This window comes from Manis pentadactyla, chromosome 17, assembly GCF_030020395.1.
Source record: "Manis pentadactyla isolate mManPen7 chromosome 17, mManPen7.hap1, whole genome shotgun sequence".
Taxonomy (NCBI): domain Eukaryota; kingdom Metazoa; phylum Chordata; class Mammalia; order Pholidota; family Manidae; genus Manis; species Manis pentadactyla.
This window is the reverse complement of record NC_080035.1, coordinates 64,645,085-64,668,187: the sequence shown is the minus strand read 5'-3', so window position 1 is coordinate 64,668,187 and position 23,103 is coordinate 64,645,085. Positions and strand designations below refer to the sequence as shown.

At 50.1% G+C, this 23,103-nt stretch overlaps 1 protein-coding gene across 5 annotated transcripts in view; it reads right to left on the bottom strand.

The window, feature by feature from the left end:
• ARHGEF7 (Rho guanine nucleotide exchange factor 7) overlaps window positions 1-21,789 on the bottom strand; it is a 124,928-nt gene extending 103,139 nt beyond the window's left edge. For 4 of the 5 annotated variants that reach the window (XM_036893925.2, XM_036893928.2, XM_036893929.2 and 1 more), the window contains exon 1: window positions 21,480-21,789. In XM_036893925.2, the coding sequence (XP_036749820.2) occupies window positions 21,480-21,644 (165 nt within the window). In that variant the 5' untranslated portion in view covers window positions 21,645-21,789. The remainder of the gene's footprint in view (window positions 1-21,479) is intronic. The other variant, XM_057494584.1, reaches the window with a different exon arrangement.
• Between the last annotated feature and the right edge of the window lie 1,314 nt (window positions 21,790-23,103).

The window sequence follows — 23,103 nt, the reverse complement described above, 5'->3', positions numbered from 1 at the left end:
TCGACAAGACAGCTGCCCACAGGTGCCTCCTGACCACAGGCGCCCTTGCCAGGGTGTCAGCGTCAGGGAGTGCACACCTGTCTGGGCGTCTGGAAATGGGTCCTGTGCTAGAAAGTCTTCAAGTACACTGTGTGGATATACAAAGCTGCTCGTTCAATGAATACTCTACCTAAAACAACATACCTGCTCAGGAAATTGTAATTTTTAAATGTAGAGGAGTCAAAACTTTATATAGTAAATAGTACTGGTAATGTAACATACATGCTGACCTTGGACAAGTCACCTGACCCCTCTAGATCAACACCCTTATCCTGGATTTAAGGCTAACATGTTCAGCCTTCCTCAGAGAGCTGCTGGGAGGATCAGATGGACAATCAATTATTCAGCAGTATTGGGCCTGGATGCCGCAGCAGGTCATGTGATAAGCATCGTGAATGCAAAGAGCGAGACAAAGACCCCGTCCCGGGTGAGGCCGGGAAGACCCACACACAGCATGCAGTGTGGCACGTGCAGCCGCAGACACTCGCCCGGACCACGGGAACACAGAGGAGAGAAACAGATCGTGTAGACACAGGGCAGCACCAGAGGCTTGATGAACCCAAGAGGCGACACCCAAGTTGGGACCGAAAGGACAGAGGCGGATGGAACTGCATTAACGCAGGGATGACGCTCCAGGTGTCCTTGGTCCTGTCAGGGCAGGAGCAACTGAGGACACTGAGCACGTGGGCGAAACTGACGCGGAGGATGCAAGCGATGTTTAGGCGTCCCCCTGGCCCTTCACTACAGAAGCTGTACGGAGGGTAAGTGAGCACATGGAAAAGTGTTTCGTGCCATTAGTCAGCAGGGAAATGCACACTAAAACCACAGGTAGCACCGCAAACCCGGCAGGACAGGCCAGGGAAAAGGCTGACATCGAGCCCTGGTGGGGGTGGAGAGCGATTGCAGCTCATACGTGATGGCGGGGCAGGAGTGGCGTCCCTGGAAGCTGGCAGTTCATCCAGTTAGACCTCCCTAAGTCCCGGCCAGCCCTCTGCCAGGTGTTCTCCCAAGAGAAACAAAAACACGGCCACAGATGCAAGAATGTTCGTGGCAGCCCTGTTCATGACCACCCAAGCCCACTGCCCAGGAGGGCTCCCTGGACATGGTCTCCAGCCCGGCCCAGGGAGCTCAGCCGCAAGGGACCGACGACTGCCCAGCTCACCTCCCAGAAATCCTGTCCCAAATTGTCCACAGTAATAAACTTCAGGCTTTCCATTAAGAACTCTAATCAGACAGAGGTACAGACAGTCCCAAAACACTGTGATTTTCCTTTGAAATGTGGCTTTTGGACTCATTGCTTCATAAAGGGTGTGTCTGGTGTTCTGAGGGTTTGCTGCCAACTAAATCACAGAGCAACTTAAGGTCAGACTTCAGAGACCTTCACAGCTGTCTGACTTCTTCCTCCTCAACTCTTCTGCACCACCCGCCGCCCGCCAGGGTCAGCCAGCTCCACCGTCAGCCCCAGCAAAGTCCAGAGAGAAGCCGGCTAAGGCAGCTGCCTTCTCTCCAGCTCAAAGGGTTTAGAGAGTCTGAGTTTACAAAGCTTCATAAGAAGGATGAGGAGGCTGTTCTAGCAAAGCAAATAAACAGGTTCAGGGTCGCTGCAAAAATTCAGACCAAGCGTATGGGAAACGGTCACAGAATATACTACCCAGGAAACACTTCACGGACCAGTATCCTAGTTCCCAGAGGTTCTGATGGACAGGGTATGAAGCAGCCTAGAAGCAGGGCAGGGGAGTGGGAGTGGGGGATTGGAATTCCCATCTGACTGATAGCCAGCCAGGTTTGGGACCCCTCAGAGGGCGTAACTCACTGTCTCAAATGTACACACGCATCAGAATCCCTAGAGTAACAGGCTGCTGGGCCCTGTCAGAGCTTAATCAGCAGGTCTGAGGCGGAACCAAGAATATGGATTTCTGACAAGGGGCCAAGAGATGCTGATGGTACCAGGACCATGCTCAGAGAACTATAATCTATGCAGACTGAACTACTAATATAGAAACGTTTTCTTCCCCACTGGGCAGATTCCCAACCACAGAACAAAGGTCTGCCCAGGTCTCAACCACCAACAGCCAAATCACCCCCACTATGGCACATCACTTCCTGTGACACCTGCGGCTCAGTCTGCAGCCCCTCCACGGAGCACAGCCTGCTTGTACACCTCCTATTTCCTGGTGGACATAAGCCCCCCAAGTGCAGGGGGCCCCAGGCACCTCCCACTGATGCTACCTAGTCAGCACATGTGACCTACTGGCCTGCCTGCTTAGGCCACTGAACTCACTGCTCATGGTAGTGAGAGTCTCAGTGTAGAAAGGGCCTGAGAACTTGAGGCAGCTGTTCATTTACAGAGGAAACAGGAACTCAGGAGAAATGGCCTGCCCAGAACGACGTGGCCTACATACTTCTACCAGGCTCCCCGCTCTCCAGTTTCTGGGGGCTTTGGCCGACAGGACGCCCAGCAGGAACCAGGGCACAGTCTCGGGGACGAGCTGGAACCGTGCACAGAGCCGACCGCATGCATCACGGTGGGAGCTTGGAACCGGCCCCGGTGGCTGCATCTCCACCACAGAGATCGGCAAGCTTCAAAGCAGGGCCCCGCACACAGAGCCTGCTGTTAAGCCTTGGTCAGCACGCCCCTGGCAGTGCCCATCAGTGAGGCGCACAGCTCCTGCCGCAGGCGTCCTCCGCGGCCACAGCTCTCGCGGGCTCCAGCGGCTCACCTGCCCCAGCCTCTCCGTTCAGGCCGGGGGAAGCCGAGGCTCCTCAGGGGGCCTCCTCCAAGTCTCTGGCGAAATGTCCTCACCCTGCCCGCACTACGTAAATAGCCTCTTCATTACACCCTTTTCTACCTCCGTTCCGAGTGCCATCTGTTTTCTGCTGTGACCCTAACCCAGAGAGCTTCCTGGTGGTAGAGTCAGAAACAGAAGAATGTCACAGCAGAAGATGGGAAACAATTTAGAGAAAGGGGTACATCGGTTCTAGTACTTCCAGAAAACAGAACAGCTCCCACCGTACAGCCTTTAAAGAAGGTGGCTTTATAAACTGGTAGGTTGCAATCTCCTGGTTACACTAAGCGGGGCAAAAGGAACTTGGGGACAGTGTGCAGAGCATGCTACCTTTTGTGTAAAACAAACAAACAAAAAAAAAAAAAAAAAAAACAAGAAAACGTGTGCAGACATTTAGATATGCATGGAGGATCTCTACCAGTCACCTCTGGGGGGTGGAAGTGGGAAGAAAGGAGGCTGGCCTTTCACTCTTTACATTTTTGTACCCTTTAAATTTGTACCACGTGCAAGTATTATTAAATACTTTTTTTAAAAGAAGAGGAACACTCCAATCTAGCATTCTCTGGCCAAGTGCCTTGCCCATCACAAAACGGTCCTGAGAGCCAGCCGTCAACGTGTTGCGTCCACGTGGGGCAGAGCTCCCCCCCTTCACACCAAGATGCCAAGCTCTTGTTTAAAATCCAAAGTCCGCCTTCTCTAATTCTGATCAGTACTGAATGGCGCGTCTGGTTTTCAGTCACCTGGCAGCGGCGGCTGTATCCCAAGCGGCTCGCAGAGTCTCCCGGTCAGGAGCCCCCGGGGGATGCTCCCCCAGGCCCTCGGTGCTCACCCTCCAGCCAGTGACGTTCAGGGAGTGAAACAGGCATCCACAGAACTCACCTCCAGCTACTGGGCAGCTCCTCCTCCAAGTCCATTAGAAAAGCATCCACTCTTCCTAGGCTGATGGACAGTGACTGCAGTGGAGGAGGCTGTGGGGGGGGACTTGATAATAAGGGTGAATGTTGTTCATGTGAAACCTTCACAAGATTGTGTATCAATGATACTTTGTTTTAAAAATGCCCACAAATCCCAATACTCCTTCCTTCACACGGCAGAGCCTGTCTTCCAAGTGAATGTGAGTTATATTTTGTGACTTGCTTCTAAACAGATACAATGTAGCCGAAGTGACAGTATGCCATGTCTAAGAGTGGGGATTATAAAGGTACTGGGCTCCTCCCTACCCTCTCTCAGATCCCTTGCTGGGACAAAGACAGTTAGCATGTCATGGGGACGTATCAGGTAGCTTTATCGGACGCCCACATGGCAAGGAGCAGAACACGCCCAGCAAGGATCTGGTTCCTAGCAATGTGCATGTGACCGAGCCATCTTGGCGGCAGATCCTCCAGTCCCAGCCAGGTTTATGGAGGGTGGGGACTTCAACCTCATTAGAGAACTTGAGCCAGACTCCTCAGCGAAGTCCCTCTCAGATATCTGATCCATAGTAACTGTGAGCTAATAAATGTTTAGTTTTAAGCCATTAAATTTTGGGGATAATTTGTTATGTAGCAATGGATGATAAATACAGTAACCCAGTCAGTGGTTCTCAGCTGGGCACAATTTTGCATCCAAGGGGCCATTTGGCAAGGTTATGACACATTTTTTATTGTGGGGGGATTGTGGAGAGGTTTCCATTGTTATCTTGTGCTAGAGGCTTGAAAGTGCACTAGACAGTGCATGCACGCACACATATACACACACCCGTGCAGCTGGGATTTGGTATAAATGGAATATGTACTTTTTGTGTGTCTGGCTTCTTTAGCACAGCATATTTTATTCATTTATATTATTACATGTAGTCCCTTCCTTTTTTATTGCTGATTACTATTCATTGTATGGATTTGCCAAAATTTTTAAATTTTTGTCCTGTTGATATTTGGTTTGTTTCCAGTTTTTTGGCTATTATAATTAAAGACCTGTGAATATGTGTTTAAAAAAAAAAGCAAGAATCCAGCAGAAATTTCAAGGACTTGGTTTCTGAACACCAGATAAGTAAACAATCTTCCAAAAATGTGTAGCCCAAGATTACAAGCAGTTTACTGAAGGAGATTTAAGCCTTTAGTAAAGGACATTTTTCTTTTGTGTTCATTCATCAGCATACCCAAAGCCCACTCCTGTATGGATGCTACAATCATCAGTGGAAAATTAAATGTCTCCCATTAGGATGGAACCAACCAAATTACAAAGGGCAGTAAGAAATGTGAATTGTAAGAAATGTCTAGTTCTGCAACTGAATTCAGATATCCAAGATGTGAAAGGTCACAGAGGACCAGCAAGACTGCGTCAGATTAACCCATGTGTCCCCTGAGGCTTGGTTCCCACAAACTCCAAAGCACATTTCAGTCCTTTAAAGATGGTGGCAACCATCCCAAATTTATGCCAAGGACAGAAACAGATTTAAATGTGAGGACAGAACACTCAATAGATAACCTAGAATGAGTTTCCCCACTGAGGTCGTGTTTGCTTCCCCAAGTAATGTTAGAGCACAACAGGCAGGTCTGTGCTGCAGGTCGTGCGAGAGCGTTCTGGGGAAGAACTGGGCCCAGCCTGCTGACTGCGATCAGGGCCAGGGACAAGGCGCACGGGCTGGGCCATTGTTCCTGTCTGTGACATTCTTTAAGGGGTGCCATTTCTTATGCCTTTGAAGGATCTCAATACCCAAAAACTGAAGACTGCACATCCATAAAATGCCCCAAATCGGGCCTGTGGTCAAAGATTTTTCTTACCTAAAGTCTCATCTTGCCCATATGGAATCATCTTTTCTTCCCTCTCATTCTCATGCCTATGACCTAATGAAAATGACCTATAAACCGTAGCACGGCATTTTGTAATCCGAGCCACTGCTTACTTTCTTCTTAAGCTCCATTTCTATGTCGTTTCTGATCCTTTGACTTCCCTTTCCTCCCCTACCGAATACATTCCAGAATGGCTGGCCACATCTTTTCCTGTCATCCAGAGGTAGAAAAGCCTATAGCGAAGGCTTGTGGGCCTGAAGGAAAGCTGTGAAGTCAATCCAACTGTACGCTTGTCACATGCCCTGGGAGCGTGGGCGCAGCAGGTAAGGCAAGAAACCTAGGAGTCCTGTCCCCACACATTCTGCTCAGAAAAGGCTACCAGGGGCAGCTCTGGTAACAAACCACCCAATATCCTGCCCTGCATTTGACCAAGACCCCCAGGTGACTATGTCCACTCCCATCCCTGCAGCCACTGAGGGCGTCCTGCTGTTGAAATCGGTGTTCTCAGATGCCTTGGTATCTAAGGCCTGCTCTCCCACCCGCAGCCAACCTACCAGAGCCACTTCCCACTGTTCCCCAGGCCCTTTGCCACATGTGATGGAACGGAAGGCTGCAGTGGGCATGGCAGAGCAGCACGTGGCCATGTGCCTGTCCTTGTCCCTCCCAGCGACAGAATGTTTGTTTTTAAACTGCCCAAGAAGCTGTACCTAAGGCATAGTAAAGCCTCAGAGCTGGAAGACTGGACCCTGACACCTAGGAAAAAATTCTATTTTACTCCACACGACAGCATGTGGGTGGTTCGCAGGCACGCACAGAGGGCCAGCTAAGCTCCGAGAGCCTGGGAAGCCAAAGGAAACCGAAAGGGACAGAACATTCTGTGGCCAGCACGCCTCTCTATAAATAGCAGCTGAGACCCTCCCTAGAGGGAAAGGCAGGGGGAAGGAGGGGACCAGGCTTGGAACACTCATCCTGGAAATGCCGCCAGCCCGGAAGAACTCAGCAGCCAGCCTGTGGGGCCTGTCATGTTATCTGTGCGTGATAAAAAGGTGATAAAAAGATCATCTCCTGAAACTCTGAGTATCAGCAGAATATGGCCTGTAATAAATAGGGCTGCAGCTGTGAATAAGATATGTAGAAATCTGTAATTAGGAAACACGTTCTTAAAATAATCACTTTGAGACACTGACCTTCATTAGTTAAAGAGAAGGCTGCCAGTGCATCCTCAGGAATCCTAGCTCTTCCACGATACTGTGACTGGAATATCTCCCTGTGGATTGACGGTTTGCCTCTGCTTGAAACCCTCAGAAGCTCCCCGTTCCACTCAGGAAAAGCCAAAGTCCTTTCAGAGAAAAGAGAAGACATGCCACAGTCCAGGGAAAGTATTTGTAAAACACACATCCAACCAAGGGTTTGTATCCAAAATAAAGAACTAAAACTCAACAAGAAAACAGACGACCCAGTTTAAAAATGGGCAAAAGACCTGAACAGTCTCCTCACCAAAGAAGATACACTGATGGTAGCTAAAAAGATGAAAAGATGCTCCACATCATGTCCTCAGGGAAATGTAAATTGAAGTAGCAAAATACCACCACATAACCGTTAGAATGGCCAAGGGGCTGACCCCGCAGAACACCAGGAGGCTGTGAGGCAACAGAGCTCATCACAGCAAGCGGTCCCGCAACAGTGCAGCCACTCTGGGAGGCAGTCTGGCATCTCTTCTAAAGTGAAACATCCCCTTAACACCAGGTCCTGCAGTTTTGCTTCTTGGATGAATTTGCTTTTACCCAAGAGCTGAAATGTCATGCCCGTACAAAAAACGTGAACACAAATGTTTGTAACAGCTTTATTCACAATTGCCAAAACCGGGAAGTAATCAAGACGCCCTTCAGGATGGAGAAGTTGTGGTCCACCCAAACAACGAAGGTCATTCAGAGGTGAAAATAAATGAGATATTAAGCCACAAAAAGATACAGAGGAAACCTAAATGCACATCACCAATTGAAAGGAGTCAATCTGGAGAGGCGACATACTGCACGGTCCCAAGTCTACAACAACCTGGGAAAGACAAAACTACAGGGACCAATAAAACAATCAGTGGTTGCCAGGGGCCTGGGGGAGGGCAGGATGGATGGCAGAGCACAAAGATTTTCAGGGCAGTGAAAGCTGTGTGATACTGTAATGGTGGATACGTGTCACTGGACATTTTTGTCCAAACCCACAGAATGCACAGCACAGTGAGGCCTGATATACACTATGAACTGTGGTTAATGCAGCGACGCTGGTTCATCAGTAACAAGTGTGCCATGCTAACGCAAAATGTGAATAATCGGCAGGTGGGGAGGTACGTGGCAGCTCTCAGCTCAGTTGCTCAGTTTTTCTGGAGACCTAAAACTGCTCTAAAAAGTGAAGTTTATTAATTTTTAAGTCAAAGCCCTTATAATAGCCAATCAGGCCCTGCACAATCCACTCCCTATTCCCACCTCATCCTCGTCAGCCACCGTGTAATTGCCCCATACTCACCCTGGCCTCTGCTGTTCCTGGAACTTGCCATGCAGCCTTCTACCTCGGGACCTTTGCACGGGCTCTTTTCCTTTGCCTGGAATCCTCTTCTCCCAGATACTCACATCACTCCCCCACTCAAACCATTTGTTCAAATGTCACTTCTCAGTAATGCCTACCCTACCTACCAGATGTAGAACTGCACCACTGCCCAAACCACTGGCACTCCCCGCCCATCACCCTGCACTGTTTTAATCCAGAACGCTCACCACCGCCTAACATACTGTGTGATCTGCTTATACAGAACACGTCCCCACCCGAGGACATGCATGCTCCGTGGTCCACCAGGATGAGTGCTGCATCTCAACACCTGCGCACACGCACTGAATATATCATCTGTTCCGGGCACTGATGGATTAAGGACCTGTGCCCTCGACACGGAGTAAGTGCCAGGAATCGCTGGGTCATTGCTACCAAAAGTGAAATTGAGTGACGCTGTCATAGCACCAGAAGCAAAAAGCAGCATAACTGATCGAATATGAGAATGGAATATCTGAGACAGGAACTATCCTGAAAAAGGACTTGGGATGTCACCACCAAAGGGAAAATGGGGAAAGGAAGGATGCTCCTGAGTTTGACCGGAGCCGTCGCCCCTTGCCGTGGCACTGCTGCACTCCTGCCCAGCTCTGGTGCGCCAGCCACCAGCCACCAGCTCCCACCGGGCTGCTCACGTCCAGCAGGGCTCTACTGCCCCTGTGCTGCGTGGGGCCTCGGCGGCCCTGTGGAAAACCATGGCCCCGAGGTGAGCCCCCGACCCCCTGGCTGCTCCCTCAGCCACGGCAGGCTCCGTGCCACCTGCCACCTGCATGTTCAATAGGGCTGCCTGGTCCCAGCTCCCTGATTGTCACAGAGGAGCCAAAACAAGCCAATGCAGACCTCCTGTGATTCCGACACTTCAGAGGTGGGAGGGGGGACGGGGGCGGAGACACACCGGCTGGGGGAGGGGGAGGGGAGGCCCGCACAAGGTGCGCCACCCCCGCCTGCCGCCACGCTGTCCCCAGCAGCCTCAGGAGGGTGCGGCCCTCAGCCCCTTGCTCGTGCTCCTGCCTGGCTCCTCCCTGGTCAGCCTGAGCGGACGTCTCCGTGTGTCCCCCAGTCCGCTGCTTCTGTCTTCTGCCCTCTCCACCTTTGAGCCCATCAGCAAATTTTATTTATCTTATTTTTTAGTTACATAGTTCCTACTTTCCATTCTTAATGAGCCCTATTTCTTTACCGAGATTTCCTACTTTTTCATTGTTTCAAGAGAATGTGTACTTGCTTTTTGAAGCCATTTTATGATGGTTGCTCACAAACCCTTGTCAGGCGGCTCCAGCATCATTTACCGGAAGGAGAAACGGTCGCTGACAGTCACCCACGACGCGGGTCCAGCGGCCGGCGCTGGGGTGGGGGCTGCCAAGACTGTCATTGCCTTCTCCACATCCAAGGAAAGTCACTCTTGATTGGCTACTGAAGGAAAAGCATAAATGGGAACGACATCGGGGTGCCTGTGTGAGCCACAGACTCCTCCAGACCATCAGAGAGCACGGGGTCCCAAGTTTAAGGCCCACAGGCCCCCACCCCTTAGAAGCAGCATCTGGGAATCACAGCTCAGCTGAATTGTTGCTGAAGAGCAACAACTGCATGTGACGTTGCCCCCTGGGTCCCAGACTCTTCCCAGGGTAACCCTACATACCAGCCTGGTGATCTACGTCTCCCTGAAAAACCTTGTGTCAATGAGAGCCCTTACCTGAAACTGTCTCCTTACCTAAACATGTTACCTTCTAGTGACACATGACTTTGTTTGCCCACAGTTCCTCCCAGCCCTACTTTGGGTACTTCAAGGATGTCTCCTTAAGTGCCTGTTTAAATAATACATCCATCAAACCCCATACAAACCTCCGGAGTTTGGTCTCTCAGCACAGACTCTTCTCTCACACAAGCATGTACTAGATGCACAGGAACAGGTGAGGAATCCCGTTTTCCGGATACATTCTGAGTGCCCGTTCCAACCTGAGGCGGGATTTCTCTCCACCCTCTCTACCATTTCAATGTTCCAAAGCCCATGGGGAAGTAGGGCCTGCTCTGTCCTGAGTTGAAAGGTGCTATTAGGAAACTTTCCAAGCCTAAAGGGTGCCCCCAGGTGGGCAGGCAGCCAGTGCTCAGCTGTGGAAATGCCCTCGAGCAACCACACCCTGGTGCCCGGTCTTCTTAAAGGGCCACACATGCAGTCCGGCAGGTCCACCTTATACCACTGCTGGGCCGATGAGCTCACTGGGCTGTCAGCAGTTCTCAGATGTGGCCCCTGGACCACAGCATCAGCAGGACTGAGAACGTGTCAGAAACGCAAATTCTCAGCCCCACGCAGGCCTGCTGGCTGAGACCCATGCCACCCCCAGCAAGGCACAAAACGCTGGGAGGCCCATCGTTACCGCAAAGACCCTGGGTGCACCACTGCCTCTCTGACATCAGGACCGGATGGGTCGCCACCTGAGCTTGCCGTGAGTCACTCACTGACGTCCCTGATGCGTACCTACAGCAGAGCCGGACTTTCAGGTAGAACCACACAGAAGGCTCTGCGGACAGTGGTCACCTTTCACCATTTAGGGGGGGTCTCAACACTCATACTTAAACACATTAAAACATTCAGGAAATAGGGAAAAAATGCCACAGATGTATTTCCCTGAGTCCACTGAAAGGAATGCAGTTTTCAAAAGTCTCCTTTATCAGGAAAAATCAGCTGAAGATCCACTTCCTCTTGAAGTTTGGAGTTGATCAGCCCTGCAACGCCTGCTCAGTCCCAGAAACCACACTCGGAGTTCACGTCACCCACCTGCCAGTGCCTGGCCTGGTGCGTCCCCTGCCACTTGGCCTGCCAGCCTAGAATGGTCAGCAGCGGACCCTCAGGGGCCACAGCTCTCCAGGTTTGATGGCACCTGCCCTCGCAGCGCAGTGGCCACCCTCCCCCACTGACCCGCAGCCACCATGCTCTCCCCGCCCCACCGCCCATCTCGCTCTCACGTGGGCCAGAGCTGCTATCCTGTGTGGCACCAGGAACTGGGGGCTCCTGGGCTGTCCCCATCCCGCTGCCCACCCCACCGCAGGCCCCCACCCTACTCCGTCCTGGCCCACCCAATGCTTCCACACCGTGGCTGCAGCATTCTTCTCAAGATATAAAACTGATCAAGTCGTCTTTCCCCTTAAAACCTTGAGAAACATCAAAACTTTTTTAAGCCCAAATATCCCACAAGGCCCCGAGCTGCCTGGCTCATGCCTGGCTCCATTTTGCCTCCACACTCGCCACCCAGGCCTTCTTCCCTTGACTGCTTCTCATTACAGCCACCTCACCCATCGGAGCTCAGCCCAAGTCCCCTTCTAGAGGAGCTCCTTCCCTGACCACCTGCCTGTCCGCCTAGTGTGAATCAGGGTCCTCTGCTGCACGCTTTCAGAAGTCTGTCCCTTGCTTCCAGAACATGTATCACAATGTCTAAAACAGAAGGCTCATATGATTTCTGTAATGTTATTCTTCTCCACTAGATAGTATGGGTCTGTTTTTGCTGATCATTAAATCTCCAGTGCCTAGCACTGTTCTTGAAACGCAGCAAATACCCAAGATTTGATGAGAAAACAAACAGATAAATCAGCTTTCTGGTTATAAATCCTCTCCCCCTATAAAATATGAATACACTATTTACCTTTGTACATTAACATTCTGTATGTGTTTTCTGGATTCACAGTTGGGTTTGAAAGTATGGGACTGCCAATAAAATGAATTAAAGCTAGCCAGAGACGGGTAAGATTCCTCAAGGGAGGAACAACCTAAGACAGGCACAGTCGCAGGGGGGCCATCAGGTGAGAAATTGGGGATCAACAGAGGTGAGGCTTAGAACCTCACCCCCCCTGTTCTGAGAGAAATCTTCTTCATACGTGGATGTTTTATTGCCCTGGTCTAGCTTGGATTAACACATAGTCTACAGGCACACACCTGATCATCTACATTTGCTCTCTTACAACACTAAACTATGTTTTCTACCTTTATCTTGTATCTACCTACCACTTCAGCATTTTATTAAAAATAATAATAATAAAGAGAGAAATGTGGTATCCACATATAAATCAAGTATAAAAACCAAATGAGTATTCATATTTGAACTGACTGTTTAGAGTTCATAATGCATGAGCAAAACCGAAAGTTTCTGTGATGACTGCCCTTGTACTGTTCACTATGCAACTTATTCATTATGTAAGAATTTGTTCTCCATGGAAGAACTTGTTTGTTATGCCTCAGAAGATTGGAGACTGACGAAAATTAGGCTTGGGGTGGATTAATGATTGTGCATTGAGCATTGACTCCCCTATACAGAATTTTATTGTCGTTAACAACCATTTGATCAATAAATATGAGAGATGCCCTCCCTCACAAAAAAAAAAAAAAAAAAAAAAAAAGGACAGACTTCCAATGGTAAAATAAATAAGTAACCGGGATGTAATGTATAGCGTAAGGAATATAGTCAAGATATTGTAACAGCTTGGTAGCGTGATAGCTGGAACCTCGAATTATGTATATAAATGTTCTACCACTGTGTTGTACACTTGAAACTAATGTAATGTAATACTGTGCATCAACTACCCTTCAATAAAAAATAATTATTTAAAAAAAAAAAAATGAATTAAAGCTCCATTACACACAACAAAAACGTAACCATACACAGGGAGAAAGCTGCCGTATCACAGTGTGACTGGCCGTGAACTCGTACTTCAAGTGTACGATGTGAGAAGTTTTGACATACTTTTGTGACACCATCGCCATAATGAAGATGAACGCACCCATCACCCCACAGGCCTGCTGTGCCCCCCAAGCACTGGTCTACTTCCTGCTGCGAGACTGCACTGCATTTCCTGCAATTTTATTCAAGTGGAATCATTTAGCACACTTTTTGTCCAGCTTCTTACTTTGCATGGTTTCCGTCCTTGTTACAGTTATTGCCAAGTGGTGGCCCATGGATGTACCACACTTCACATGTTCACCAGGCGCAACACATCGGGGTTGCCTCCGGTTCCTGCCTATTAAAAACAAAGTTGCTTTGAACATTTGTGCACAAAACTTGGTATGGACATATTTCCATTTTCTTGGGTAAATACCCAGAAATGGAATGACTACATCATTTGGCAGATGTTTAATATTTTAAGAAACTGACAAACTATTTTCTAAAGCAGTTGTACAATTTTACATTCCTACCAGCAATGGATGGAGTTCCAGTTCCTCCATCCTCGCCAACACTGGGAACGAACAGCCTTTTAAATTTTAACCATTCGAAGAGATACATGATGGTATGTTGTGTGGCTTTACATTTTGCTAATGACTAATAACGCTGAGCATCTTTCCATGAACTTGTTATCTGTGTGTCTTCTTTCATGAAGTGTCTCCTCAACCCATGTGTCCATTTTTTAAATTGGGTCATTTGTTTTCTTATTATTGAGTCTTAGACTTCCTTATGTATTTGTGGATGTAAGTCCTTAATTGTTTGGTAGAACTCACCAGTGAGGCCATATGGCCTGTAATTTTTAACTACAAGTTTAAATTCTGTAATACATATAGGTCTATTAAGCTATCCACTTCTTCCTGAATGAACTTTGGTAATGTGTCTTACACAGAAATTGTACATTTCATCTAAGCTGTATAATTTATTGCCATGAAATTTTTCATAACATCCCATCATTGTCCTCAACATCTATAGGATCTGTACTGATTCCTCATATTGGTCATTTGTGTCTTCTCTCCTCTTTTCCTGATTGGTCTAAGAGGCTCATTAGTTTTATTGATACTCTCAAAGAGCCAGGTTTTGGTATTGTTGGTTTTCTCTGGTAATTTTCTGTTTCCATCTCACTGATCCCCATTCTGTTCTTTACTGTTCTCATTCACTGCACTTGTTATCTATGTATCTTCCTTTTTCCTAGTTTCAAGGGTTTAATTTCTCTTTATTTTTCTAGCTTCTTAAGGTGGAAGCTCCACTGCAGACAAAAGAATTATGTGCTTTTATTCCCAGAATGTTAACTATTCATCAACAGTATGTGTGAGATTCACACTCACCAAAATACAGTCACTGTTATTTGAAGAACCACAGCAGTGACTTGGATTCAATCTAAGTAAATGTACCAACTATTTCTTCTCCATTTGTTGACAGCTGATAAAGTCTGGAAGACAATTCCAGTCTCATCACTTGAAAGTATGGCTTCTGTGGTACTTTCTGGAATTTTAGCATTTGCCACAAGTCTGTCAAAAATATGACCACATTCTATTTATAGAGCTTGTTTTCAAAGGAAACCAAAACACATTAAAAATAGGAGAACTATGACCAGGAAAGTTCACGTTTCCATGAGAATAAATCTGTTACCAGCAACAATGTTTTAAGAGAGTCACTGGATAAGGAGTTTCTTCAGCACCACAGAAAAGACCACCACAAGCTCACTCGAGAAATAAAGGCCTCGACCAAGATCCCATGTGTCCCGATGGCCCCTCACTCTTCTCAGAGGGCCAACAACAGAGGCAGTTAGCACCAGGAAGGCTTCTCTGAAACTCTCATCTCTGTCAAAATCACCGTGCCATTCTTCCTTAACATGAATGATAGCCATCCTTTGGCACGTGTTCAGAAAGCAGCAGGCTTGTTCAGAAAACCTGTATTCCTAACAAAAGACTTCTGAATAAATTTGCTTATTGCAGATGGAGTCTTAAAAATCCCTTACGAACTTAAAACTATGTTAAGGACAGGAAATAGATAGGAAACATCTTCTTGGCATAGGAACTTAGTAGAGAGTCACTCAGAATTGGGGGAGAAAAGACCATTACGGCCAAGATGTCTACAGATAATCCAAAACTAGACTGTTTTAAAGAAGGCATTGCTAACAAAAATCATACTGCCAGAACAAGACTTCATTTCAAGAAACTGCAAATTCAAAGCAAACTTGGAACCATGGTTTCCCATTTTAAACTAAGGCAAATTTTATTCCCTATACCTTCTTTGGAGAAAAGGTAAGAATATTAGCAACCCTAGAAAAAGCTGCTCCAAGTGTAATAATAAGTTATGCACAAAATACCAATTCCATTCTCCAGCCTTGTAGCCCTTACGTACTGCCACAGTGAGGATGCATTAACAGCATGAAACCTCAGTGGTAGGCTAAAGGAAGCATCTGGTTTTGTCCCCGAGGCCAGGGGTCAGCTGGGCAGTCCTATGGGTCTCGACTGGGCTTACTCATGCAGCGGGGGTCAGCTCTGGTCCAGTGCCCCTACCCTCAGCAGGGCAACTGAGCCCTCGGCCATGTGGTCTTAAAAACCCCTCAACACCCAGGGTCTGAGACAGGGCACAGACATGCAGGGCCGCTTGAGGCCTGGGCTAGGAATGAGCACCTGTCACTTCTGCCACAACCCCTTGGCCAAAGTGAGTCAAGGCCATTTCAGAGTCAGAAAGTGAAGAAACAAGCTTCTTCTCTGGATGGAAGGATCTGCAATGTCACTCTACAAGGGGCATGGCTTCAGGGAGTGGAGAACTGGGGACACTTCTGTAATCTACCACCTGCTCTAATTTGCTTTATGCCCTAGGAGGCTGACCTCTATGTATCGTTGCTCTGGAGCCCTCCCCTTCTTCAGCCTGCATTCATTTATGCTCCAGCGTGAATGATTCTCCCCAGGCTGCACAGCGCACAACTTATACAACCATATGCAACTGCCCTTAGTTAACCCATCTGTAAAATTTGGGCTAGATGACCTCTTGAGAATTCCTTCACACTGAGAATTCAAAGCCCCCTGGTTTCTCTTATGACCTGCCTGAAAAGTGATACAGAACACATGCATGTGTGAATGTTTGTGTACATGACATGCATGTTAGCAGGCAAACAGAGAAATGGTAAGTACACTGATTAGGTTTAAATAATTCCAACCAATGTGTTTGAAACATTTTCACACATCACCTTTAAATGTCCCCCCACTTTCTCCTTGGCCTAGACCACAGCTGACACAAAACAGGCCCGAGGACTACCAGTCTGGTTCATGAAACAAAATTCAGAGTTAAACTTAGAAATATAAAAACATCAGGAATTAAATTATCCTACCCTAACTTGGTAGAACTGATGGAGGGAAAAGTCAGAAGTCATGCACAGGGGACTTGGAGCCCAGGGACAGCCCGATGCCCTCCCTCTGCAGACACAGGGCGGGCTGACCAGGCCCTCACAGCCCATCTGGGGCTCCTGGCCCTCCATGCATGAAACTGTACACGTGAAACCTGAGCCCCGACTGGGCCCTCCAGCCCCTCTGACCCAGCAGCTGGGCACTCAGCGGCTGTGCGAGACCTGCACTAACAGAGGGCGAGCCCTGAAAGCCCAGACAATGGTGGTCTGTCTGGGTGGGAAGGGAGGGGCCCCAGCCCCATGAAACTGCAAAAACCTACTGAGTTGTGAGAATTAAGGAATTATTCCTGGATTTGGGTAGCCTTGAGGTTCAAACCCCACTTACGAGTTTTCCTGGATACAACAGGGAAAATTCCCAGTGTTGACAAATAAAATAACATCGACCCTGTCCTGAGGACCTGCTTTGTGCCCAGCGCAGCATAAAACCCCTCAGAAGTACTCATTTACCCTCACGGCACAGCTCTGCCTCGAGGCATTCCTTCCAGGCCTGTGTCATTCATCTCCTTTTATGAGGAGGAAATTGAAACTCAGAGACATTAGGTTGCTTGAGGTCACAGAGCAAAAGGCAACTCAGGGGCAGGTACTGGGACCACCCCATCTCACCGTGGCTCTGGGATGGCCCAGTGGGTCTGCAGGACCACAAAACCTCCCAGCCCTTGGGAGGGATGGTGCACCTTCAAAGCCTTCCACCGACGACAGTTCCCACCCAAGTCCAATCCATAGGCTGGCGGCAGCCCTACCAAAAAGCCTCATGCGCACCCATCCCTGTACATACCTACGTGAATGCATGGCTTCAACTCTGGGGTAGATGCACACCCAGTAAACTCAGGAAGGCCCAGGAACCCAGCAAGGGACATCAGGTGCAAGAGTTTAACAGAGGCCCTTGGGATATTCTCCCGTGGAGGAGGAATGAGAAACAGCAGAGTCAGCGTGCAGGCCACACTGACAGCGCTCCCAAGAGCGACCTGTCCTCTTCCAGTTGTCCGAGCCCCCAGACCGCCATGGGACTCTGCCACCTCAGTGCGCGGCTGTGGGACCCAGGCAAGGCCAGCTGCTGGGCCTCAGCTGGCTGTTCCTGTCCGTGAAGTGGGGATGACACGCAACAGCACAGAAACAACAGCTCCACACGGCGCCTGCGAGCCAGGTGCATGCTTTTCCTTGAGGAGGATGTATCTGAAGGCAGGCTGCGCTTGAGAAATGAGGACAGGCAGGCAGTGCAGGCGCTTCTAATAGAATGAGGTCCTGGGCGCACTCCTCCCAGAGCGTCCACAGGGCAGTGCCCCCAAGGAAAGGCCAACCTGCAAGCCTTTCCCCCAGCACCTCCGAACTCGAGTCCGGTGTGCGGTGTGTGAGCCTGCACGCACGGCCACAGCTCTGCTAGGGCGGCTCATGGGAAATCGCTGCAGCACAGGCCTTCCGGCCTCTAACTGCCTTCAGGTACGTGCTTCACTGTGAGCGAGCCACAGCTGCCATGAGGGCTGCCCACTGCTCTGGGCCTGAAACTCAAAACAAGAATCACCTGGTGCAGGGCTGCGGCCGTACTTTAAAATCACACACTTCAAAAGCAGATGTTTCTTATTACAAAATTAACTATTCTGAAACCTTAAGTCAGTTCATTAGAAGCAACTTGCTGTAACCACTGGTTCCATTTACAAAGTTTAAAGAAGTCTCCCTAAACACAGTCAGGAGATAACAAGATTTATAACTTCTAGTTGTTTTGCCAACCGATCAACAAGGATCTTTGAAAGCTCTTGTGTGAGGGCCTTACGAATCCAACCCACTCTGAGTGAGACCCTCAGCCCCCTCCGCAGCCCCGCTGCCATTGCTAACTGCATCCTTCTTAGGGCAGAGGGCCTAGGAAAAGACAGACTTCTCAGGGTGGGAACTCAGAACTGCTGTCCAAATGCCCGTGGCACTCCCTTCCACTCCCCATCCCACTCCCAGAGCCTCAGGACTGATCTCAGAAAGCGAGCTGGAGTGAATTACTAAAAAATAGTTTCTTTTTCCTTTGTTAGAAAAGAACTCCCTAAGTTCTAACTGCCCGCCCTTGAGCTGGACCTCTGCCTCCAGGGCTAAGAGGGAATGGGGTACTGGGGTTTAAACCACCAGGCCTGAGACTTTGCTGCCACAGCCCCAGGACAATAACACACAGTCCAACAGTTTAAACCAGCTTAAATGCAAGCACGCACACCTGCACACCCAGGGCATCTAGCAAGACCGAAAGATAGCATCTGACACGCATTCCACAAAAACTGAGTGACGGAGCGACCCAGTAAAGCTCTCTATGGCACTGAGCATCCTGTCCTACTGGTGGGGAGAGAAACAGCCAGGATCCCTGAGTTTTTCATGGTGAATCAAGCAACTTCATGTGCTTCATTTACAAATAACAGTAAAGCATTTCATGGCTTCCATTATTTTAATGGGATGTATCAAACATAGAGCAATGTTCCATCCTCTAAAACCGGGCTCTTGATTTCACCCCCTTTGACTTACTAGCCATGAGCTCAATGTTAATGGACTTATTGGATCCTGTAACCTTTGCATTTCTCATCACAGGTGGAATGAGGGAAGGAAACAATGTGGGTAGGTCAGCAAAAGAGCCTGGCCATTACTGGAGAAAATCAAAGTTTAAGTGCCTCATACTCGAAGACATAGGAAACCTTGTAACGCCCACCTCTCTCTCCTATGTGAGAGAGGACATGTGGCTGGCAGTCCCAACATGTCTCTTTTCTAAAGTGTTCACATGAAGTGCACAATCCCCTTGTCCCTGCCTAGCCTTCCACCTTAAAGCAAAGCCACTGCATAATGAACCCAACACAGAGCTTTCATAGCCCAACGAGCTGAACCGAAACATGTCCTCAGCCCCCCACCCTTACCAGCTCTCATGCCAGAAACACAGCAGGACACGTGTCCTCAATAAGAGGCAGATGAGAAACCTGAGCAACCCCAAAGCTTTCTTATTTCTGTGCCATCCCGTCGAACGGCCCATTTTAAGTTCACTGTGAATTTGCAGATGTTAAGTTGCAGGCCGCTTATACCCTGTTCTCCGGCTGTCCGTGTGTCCACGTGGCAAACTGGGTAAAGTTAAGATCCTTCCGATCCCATATACATATTCAGTTGTTTCCAAATGTTCCTTTTTAAGGAAAAACAACCTCAGACTAACATTCCCACACTTGAGTGGAAGCTGTTGAGCATACACTCTGTGGCATGTACTGTTTCTGATGTGTGCGTGCAAACGTGGGAAAGCTTAAATAACTCGGCGTGGGTAATGAGAAAAGTTTGGCGTAGGTAACGAAACTCAGGGGCAGCAAACAGCTAACACTTCACTCCAAAAACCTACCCTTGTGCCACAAAGAATCAGTAGGTCTGCCACTTGCTATCTTCATGTGACCCTTCACTGTGCTCGCCTTAGCCGAAAACAAACCCGGCGGGGCCTAGTGGGGCAAGGCAGCGGCAGCATCAGGCATGCCCAGTGTCTGAAGTCCGAGCATACGTCAGGTTGTTCAGTTTGGCTTCTGCAAGCTGAACATAGTATGCATTTCTTTGTTTTAGAGATGAAAGGAATGCTACAGTTTTCCAAGGAAATCTTTCTAGAATTTTAGGGAAAAAGAGTGAAGTCCACGATCAATATTAGCACAGTTCATATGCCAAATAGCATGCGTGTTTTTACCCGGACAGCACATGAAGTTTCTTAAAACTTTACTCTTAGAAATGGTATGGTATTTTACATAAGCCTATTCTGGTAAACTTAGCATGTGTTTTCAATGCTTTTCAACATCTGTCTTTTATTACCAGAGGCCCTGTTACCCAGATGAGAAAAAAAGTATTTTGAGTGCCTTGCAAGTTAGATCCTGCTTATTCCTGTCTTAAATCATAATTTTATCATGATATCAGGTTCATTCACAAGCTACATTTTAATTTCCTTGATAGGCAAGCGCTATTCACTCTAAAATACAGATCGTTTTCAAAAATATGTTCCAAGTAACAAAAACTCCTAAAACTAGTATGCATGTGAAATTAGTATTAAATACAGTCTTTTCTGACCATTAAAACAGAGCACCAAAACATATACAAAATTATGAGTAAGACTAAAAATTTTACTTTTTCAAGTCACTTAATTAACATTTCGTTTAGCAGATTGTCACTGTGCGTCGGGGCCAATACATCCCCATTTTAAAAAGTAGTCTTTCCTAATTATGGTGTACTTCTAGTTCTACATTTAACATCTTTTAAGTAATTGTTGATCTTAAGATTACGTACTGGCCAAAAACAACTGAGATAAGGTTGTAGTGTTTTTGAAATATTGGGATGTGTCTGTTTTAAATGCGCTTCTATCCCCACGCCCCTGCTGTGTCAGCTGGCGAGAAACGAAGGCAAACTTTAATCACTCACAGAAATGCGGGTCAAGGTTCGCACTCCAGCCCCGGGAAGAGCCGCAGTCACGAAGGACAGGAGCAGGGTGTGTAGGACTAGAGAGTCTGTTCAAGATCAGGTATGAACCTAAAATGAAATCTGCAATTTCACATCAGCCTTCAGGAACGCCAGGGCTTTGCAGCCCTGTTCGCCACCCTCTGAGCTTGGAGACGTGAGGAATTCTTCCGTGGGGAGCACAGCAAATCCTTTTGCATCCCGGACCTCGGCCATTGCTGAATGCATCTTTTAAACATGCACAGCAATTGGTCCATTACGCAGAGGGTGAAACTCTCACACAACCCCACCGACAAAACTGTCCAAACAAAGCCTCGGAGAAGCCGTGCGCGGCGCCGGAGCGCGGCGTTCCGCCTGGTCACGGAGGGGGGCGGCTCCACCTCAGGGCGCAGCGGCACCGAGCAGGGCGCTCCCCTTCGCCCCGGCCACCCCGCTCGCTCCCCTCGAACGCGCCCCGGGCCCCCTCCCCAGCCCGCGCCGCGCACAATGGCGCCCCGAGCTCCCGCCGCCGGTCCCCGCGCCTCCAACGCGCCCCCCGTTCCCGGGTCCGCGCACAAAGGAGGCGCGTGGGCTCCTCCGCGCCTCGCGCTCTCCGGCCCGCGCGGCCACCAGTGCCGGCGCCAGCGACCCCGCGCATCCCAGGCCGCGGCTGGCGCAAGGCGGGGCGCAGGCCTCCAGGGCGGGCGCCCAGCTCCCCAGGCGCGTCCGCCGAGGGGCCGCGGGCCGGGGCCGCACTTACTTTCTCGATGGTCCCGGGCAGCAGGCGCTCCAGCAGCCTGCAGAGGACCACCCCATCCTTCAGGGACGCCTGCAGGAAGCCCTCCGGGTCCGAGATGGTTTTCTTGGGCGACTCCAGCACCCCCAAGGTAATGAGCCACGTAACGGTCTGCTCGGCCGAATTCATAGCGGCGGCGCTCCCGGACTCCCCGCGCCGCGAGCCCGTCTCGGCGCCGTTCACCTCGGAGCGGCCGCGGCCCGGCCGGCTGCGCCCCGCGCCCCCTCCCCCCGCTCGCCCATGGAGGGGCCGGCGACGGCGATTGGCTCGGGCGGCGCCGCGGTCCAGCCGGCTCGCGCTCCCTCGCGTGCGTCCTGGCCGGCTGTCAAGTGCCTTTTCATTAGCTGCACATGAACCTGCGGCGGCCGCCCGGCGCCGCCCCCGCCGCCGCCTCCCGGCTCCCCGCCGCCGCCGATGACATCACTGCGCGGAGAAGAAAAGACGCGGCGCGGAGCGGCCCCGCGCCCGGGCCCGCCGCCGTGCGCCCCCGCCGCCGTGCCCCCGTGCGCCCGCCCCCGCCGCTGCGCGCCCATCCCCGCCGTGCGCCCCGCGCCCGGGCCGCTGTGCGCGCGCGCCCCCACCTGCGCCGCCGGCGGGGGCTCCCCAAGGGCGCCGGTGACCTCCCGGAGGCGACGGCCCGCGGCCGGGCACCCGCAGGCCGCGCGCTCCGAACCGATTGCGCCCCGCGGGCCCACGCGCAGCCCCCTCCTCTCGCTCTCCCGTCCCTTCCGCCGCCCTCTCTCCTCAGGGCCTCGGAACCCTATTTGTATTTCTTTAATTCATGAATGTTTAAAGTGTTAAGTGCTTCCCAGAATGCTCTTTCTATTTTTGCCAGTTATATTTGGGGCGGAGGGGGGGGTGCTTGTCGCCGCTACCTTGCCAGCCAGCCAATAATTACAGAACACAAATGATAATTAAATCTGTAACCAGATGGGCCTCGTTCGGGGAGGATTTGATTTTCCGGCTGGGATCCTTCGGGACGGAGAGGCCCCGGAGTGGGGTGCGCGGCGGTGTCATGCGTGCCCCCTGCTGGGAGGCCGGTTCCCGCGCGCGTGACCTCCAAGTCCAGAAACCTTGGAGCGACTCCACTGAGTTGATTAGGGACGTTTCAAACAGTGCGGGAGGAGGGTCTGAAAACAGCAGGGCCTGAGCTGAGTGTCAGACGGTGGGGAAGGAAGGCCTGAGAACTGCCCTGTCCAAACAGGCCACTTGGCCCAACGCACTGGGGCAAGAGGTGCTCGGTGGGCCGCGGAGCTGTGAACGCATGCGGGCAGGACCCTCAGGGGTCCAACTGTTGGGCAGCAAACAAGCTTCTCCAACACGTGACGCTGACGCGCGTATGTACTCACCAAGGCAGGCACCTCCTGTTAAAAGAGATGTGAAGGAGATTCCCTGGCACGTGCATGTCCGTTTTCTGCATCCACAGCCCCTCAGTGTGTCCTCGCTTGCTCCCAGGACTGCCCACGGCCCTTGAAGGCAGCACTAGCGGTCACCTGCAGACAGCTCACTGTGTGCCGGGCATGTATGTTAATAGTTACTGACAAAGGCCTGGAACCATATGAAGCCTCAAAAACAGGCTTAACTCACC